Genomic DNA, 6,000 nt, shown 5'->3' with positions numbered 1-6,000 from the left:
ACTGGGGTTGCTCTTTCATGTGAACAAGGTAATACGGCAGCTGTCAATGGGATGACAGTTGCAAGCAGGTATGAGCAGGACTGGCCAGGTAAAGTTAATATTTAATTAAAGCCGGCCGTATGCTACTGGTCACAGTAACAGAGTGTCAAGCTCAGCTTTTCACACATGATAGATTCTTCTAGAACTGAAAGAGTACTTGTAGATTCATGTTTTATTACAATCCTTTAATTTCTGTGAATGTGTGTTTTTTGTAGTAATATTACCCCATTTTTAATGTTGTCAAGGAAACTCCAGATATTATTATTTTCTTAGTCAAAATGCTGTAAACAACAATACAGTACACAAAAGGCTGGGGCTATTTATCTGCAACTGCAGATAAGTAACTATAACTACAGCATAAGCCACAGTAGCGAGGGCCTCCCACATTGTGTCAACTATAAATTCTTGTCTGTGTGAGTGATGCTTTCGGTAGCTATGGAAACCTAATATAATAGACCCCCCCCTCCTCCTCCTCCCTGGCGCGCTCTCTCGCTCTCTTTCTCTCTCCGGTTTATCTCCATGTCTCTCTCCCTCTCTCCATCCCCAGCAAGGCTCTTCAGTCTACTTTGCGCATGTACAGACAGCCAAATAGAGCATTGCATCGACTCCAAGATGGCGAAAACACGTCTGGCCTGGCTCTTGACTCTCCTCTCAACTCAGTGTAAGTACAAAAATTATTTTAACCGGCTGCTACTTTGTCTTTTATCCGCTCGAGGAAGGTGACCGCCAAATGCCATCCACTTCTACATCTGTTTGGTCGATTTTTCTTTTACACCAACAGTAAGTGGAAAAGAGAGTGCCTCAGAAGTAACCGTGTAGACTCAACTAACGTTAAACTTAAACCAGACTGACAGCGAGTTCGGTCCCTTCGACGTGAAGTAAATATAGTTAATGAAGTGACCAAAATAGTCGCCATTTTTAACTTAATGTCAACGCGAGTCTGGCAAATGCACGGCTGGAGTGATTGTTTGAAGCGTTCATTGTTACTGAAAAACATCGCTCAGACTACTCTCAACTATTGATTTTATTGGAATACTGCCGCCGTTAAGAGGAGTGACAGATATCTACATGTAACTACACATGAGGAAAGCAGGGCTGTCTGAGCTGAACGTTCAGATCCTCAGTTTAGCGGCACATTTGGAGTCGCTAAGCCGACACGTTTTCTGTGTGCGCGTGTCCTGCCTCTGAAAAAGTTTCTCTACAGCATGAAGACAAACTTTTCGTTGGGAAATTAAACATGAATTAAGGCGGTTTCGTAGCTCGTGCCGTTAACTATTTAACGCGGGTTTGAAGCTGCGGTGATGATGTTGGAAGTACTGACGCGAGATAACGGATTTTTCCTACAGCGGAATAAAAGCAGGCTGACCGCGGGAGGAGCCAGGCAGACCAGCAAAGCGTCCTCCACCCCCCTCCTCATCATCCTTCTCCTCCACTCCAACGCTTTTAAACCGCGACACGGCTGGTGAACCGACACAGCCGAAATAAAATAAATTCTTTTTATGCTAACCGTATCCACCTGAAAGTCCTCATAACTTTATCAGTCCGGTACCTAGAACAGAAATACAGACACCTGTAAGAGCGGAGCGATTTGTTTAAATATTCATGCGGGAGCTCCCAGTTCCTTTACACGTTCCTCACACGGTTTGACGATATTGGTCATAAGACAAATAAGTCATATTCATTCATATGATTTGACATAAATTTAAAATTTATTATTTCCTCAGAGCCGTGGGGAAGGACCTTGAAGTTGAGGGTGCTGCTGTAGACGAAAGGTTTTTTACGCTTGCGTGGTGGTGGTTTTGGGGGGGGGGTACTAGACTACCAACTGTTAGTATACTTCATACACATTTTTATTTAACAAGTCTGAGTCTGATTTTCAATAAATACACCACTCATCTAATGCAATTGGAAACTTAATTAAACATATTTGTCTTCCAACTATCAGACCCTGAAGCACAAAGCAGACAAGAATAAACCAAAACAAAGATGAACAGATCCAGCAGTCCGTTCTGCACAGCCAGAAAAACAAATTTTAAACATCCTGAAAGGACAATAATAAATCCTCTGCTCCGTGAAAAGATTCACACACCAATGAGCAAAGTCATTATGAAGCTAGAAAATGGTAGGCCAGTCTCTGAGGTTCGGTTTGATTTAAAGTTACTGTTCAAAAATGTCTAGTGGGAAAAAAGTTTGATGGCTGAAACGGCTCCTTCGATGCAGATAACATGTTAAACCCACTGCCAGTGGAAGTATCCTTGCACGGTAGTGGTGTGTGATACCAAATAAATACAGGGTAGAGCTGGGCGATATAAGATTTTTTCATTTCACGATATGTTTCTTTCATTTCAGGCGATAACGATATATATCACAATATAAGCCAGATAACTATATTTGTAAGATTTAAATGTGCCGTTGCTCACAAGTAAAATGTGAAATAATTAGCAGCTTGTTTTAATTAAAATATTTATTTCCCATAATAAGTTCAACAGATGTACTTAAGGAACATGAGACTTCAGTTTCAGATAAATAAAGGCAAATATTGCAAACTACACAAAAGGCAAGTTTCAAAATAGAACAAACAAAACAGACCACTAAATTGTCAATTCCACTTAGAAACAAAATATTAATTCTAAAAATAAATCTTAGGTCGTTTTACAGAAGAACAGACAAAATTGACTAACTTTTGTCAATATCAAATAAACTGAGAACTAAAAGGAAATTCTCAATCTCTCCTTGTTGTATAGCTTAGCTTTTCAAACAGTTTTAACAGTTACTTTAGTCTGACAAAAGCCGAATGACGAATTAGCGCTTTCAGTCAGAGATTGAGCATGCACCGCTTTATTGTATTTCCAGACTTGCTTTCGGCACAATTTACAGTGCGCGCTACTCTGTTTTTTGTCAGACTTGAAATAGCCGAAATACCTTCACACTACGGAACTTCTGTGGCCCTTCCGTTCGACAATCTCTCCGGCATTGGAACCATCATCTGTTTTTTCTTCGGTAACCTTCGCTCACGCTCTCGGTTGATTTTTCTCTAATCGGCAAACTCCTTTCCTTCATTACCCGGGCAGCCCGGCTGCAAAAACAAATACACATGTGCGCCTTGGCACTTGTGCTGTACGTAACAAGTCACATGACGTGACGCTGTGGCTGTGATTGGTTCGGCTCTGCGCTACTTAATTTGGATTGGCTGTTCTTTTTTTTTTTTTTTAAGAGGACAAGAGAGATGAGGCCTATCGCAATAGTTTAATTTTTCTATCGAGAAAAAGTTATTTCGCAATACATATCGTTATCGTTCTATCGCCCAGCTCTAATACAGGGCCAGTATTGCCAGTACCAATACTGATACCAGTGCTTTTAACTTATAAAGGCAGCTTATGAAGGGAAGAGCAGTGTGTAATGATTTATAAGATGAATCATTATCGACTAATAAATCACTGATTTTTAATTTCCACAATAATTAGTTAAAGCAAACAGAACATAACTTTCATGTATTTTGAAATTAGGGTTCTTTGAGACATGGAGTGTAAATGTGCCTGTTTATAAATCACTTTGGGTCAGCTTCTGTTCTTTAAATGTGCTATAGGATATAAATAAAACACACATTGTGTTAAATCAGTTTAACACAATTCAGTGGGCTACATGCTGAACTTGGAGGATAAAGACAAAGTATCAATCCTATCACAATAGCATCGATCTAATAAGAATACCAGCGTTGGTATTGATACTATTGGAGTGGCAGGCTCCTGAGGGCTGTTATCAAAGTTCTTCTCTGAGGTGGAACAAGAAGACAGCAAAGCAGATAACGACGTGCCGGTTGGCATCAAAATGCTTTCCTGAATCAACTTTTCTCCTGTTGTTTTCTTTCTACAAGCTGGTGCTTTACCAAAAGTGTTTACATTTGTTTCTCTGACCTTGTTATAGCTAGCTATTTCAAATGATGTCACTAGGTGACTAGGCTATAATTAATATAATAATAAAATCAGTATGGTAATAACAGGAAATGTATTTGCTCCACTGGTTTCATGGTGTTACAGCGAGGAAACAAAATAATTGTTGCTGCAATTACTTTTTTAAAATTCTTTCTCCCTTTTTGTAGCAACATAAAAATACAATTTAAATTTAGATAGATGGATTTTCATAGAAAACTGACTGCATCTCTGATATGTACGTCTTGTCGTAGGCATTAATTCCTTCCTTAATCTCATTTTTATTTTTTTATTTATTAGCTTGTATTTAATGTATTTAATTTGATGTGTAACAAATGATTCAGGAAACCTTGTTTTCGTGTGAATGCCTGAGAGCTTGGTAAAAATCCCGTGATATGAAATAGGTTACTGGTTTTTCCCTTTAGATGTCAACAGACATATTGATCAAAGGGTACAGAAATAAGAACCTTTCCTGTGATATCTCACATGTGTGACTGGGCTTATTCTCTTTGCTTTAATTAGGAGCAGCAGTGAAATGTGTTGCCGTGCTCTCAGCACATACCTCCAGGCTGTGTGCTGCATTACTTATTTATTTACAATATATTTCAAAGTCAGTACTCTTAATGAATGATTCCCTGTGAAGAGTCTGTGACAAGGCAGCACAACTGACATTTTCAGGGGTGGACAGTGAGCTGGTAAAGATTGAAGAATTTCTTTTGTCTTGCCGGACGGGGCTTAGCCATGTGGTCTCACTGGCTCCCGGCCTGCATCGCCACTGTCTTTAGAAAAGGAATGAATCTGGCTAGACAATCTGGCCACAAGCCATCTTATGAATTACTAATTGGTACTGAAAGGGTTTGATTTCTAATAGGTACCGACGGTAATTAGAATGCTTCTTGTATGTTGAAAAAGCTCTGTTCCCAATTTATTATTTTTAAGTTTTAGAAAGTGAGCAGGACTCAGAGAAATGAGTGTCACTAGCTTTGCTTTTGCTGTTGGTCACGCTCAGTGTTATTATCTGTCTCTGTGAGATGTGCTTGTTATTTTCTGTTCGTGGCATTCTTTGGGTAGCTATCATCCTAATGACCACACAGCCCTAGTCAGCCAAGCGAACGCTAAACCCAGCTCGGGCTGAACACGGCTGCACATATCAGCCCAATCATCTGACATCAGAGGGAAAGACGAGGGGCATCGTTATTTTAAGTACACATGCTTACAGCAGACTTTCCAATCTGATCTAATGGAATGCACTGACGTTTTCCACTGCTGGCTCCACCTGAACCATTTCACGTAAAATATTCCATAGAAAGTGCTAGACATCTGCCAGAACCTTCCTGCCAGCGGTGCAGCCAAGAAATGTGTGGACCTGGAAGATGATCAAAGTGGATTAGTATCAATATAAACTCTGAGATCACAGCCTCACTGTTATAAGAAACACTTGTGCAGAGCAATGCACACCAGACATAATTGTTACATTTTTAAGCTACATAACTGAAAGATCAGCCTCATAATTCACTCACAAACATTGTATTCATGTAAATGTTGTTACCTGGAAAGAGACGGAAATCGTGCAGATGGTTTTAGAGGCTCATTTAACCATCCTTCACTCCTGAAGTATTGCAGTGTCTTGCTGAACAGCTGACATTTTTATGAGTCGGCAGACCGGTATATTGTTGTTAAGTGTGCTCTACTGATAAGTCATTATGTCACTCTGAGAATTTTGAACATGGGCTAAGCCACACATAATTGGACCCCGTTATGCTATTTAAACATTTTTGTGAAAAGAAAAAAATCTTGGCTCTTTATTTGTCAGTTGTCACGGCAGGACTCTGACTCTGGCAGCACCCTGAGATGAATGCTGATAGTAGCTCCCGTGCAAGCTGCTTGCTGTCAGATGCTTCTCTCCCCACCCAAAGCTTGTGAGCAAATGTTTGGAGCGCTCTCTGAATGGCATGGCTGTGGCCCCTGTGGACAAGTCTGATACAGTCTGACATTTTACTAATGGCAGAGTAAAACGGGGCATACAAACCAA

General features: G+C 40.1%; 1 protein-coding gene across 1 annotated transcript in view; it reads left to right on the top strand.

Annotated features, from left to right (window-relative positions):
• Positions 1-558: 558 nt before the first annotated feature.
• jam3b (junctional adhesion molecule 3b) overlaps positions 559-6,000 on the top strand; it is a 42,730-nt gene continuing 37,288 nt past the window's right edge. Inside the window, exon 1 of the mRNA XM_005454569.4 lies at positions 559-700. Within this exon, the coding sequence (XP_005454626.2) occupies positions 559-700 (142 nt within the window). The remainder of the gene's footprint in view (positions 701-6,000) is intronic.

This window comes from Oreochromis niloticus, linkage group LG10, assembly GCF_001858045.2.
Source record: "Oreochromis niloticus isolate F11D_XX linkage group LG10, O_niloticus_UMD_NMBU, whole genome shotgun sequence".
Lineage (NCBI taxonomy): Eukaryota > Metazoa > Chordata > Actinopteri > Cichliformes > Cichlidae > Oreochromis > Oreochromis niloticus.
The sequence above is the reverse complement of the archived record's forward strand: the minus strand, read 5'-3'. Positions and strand labels throughout refer to the sequence as shown.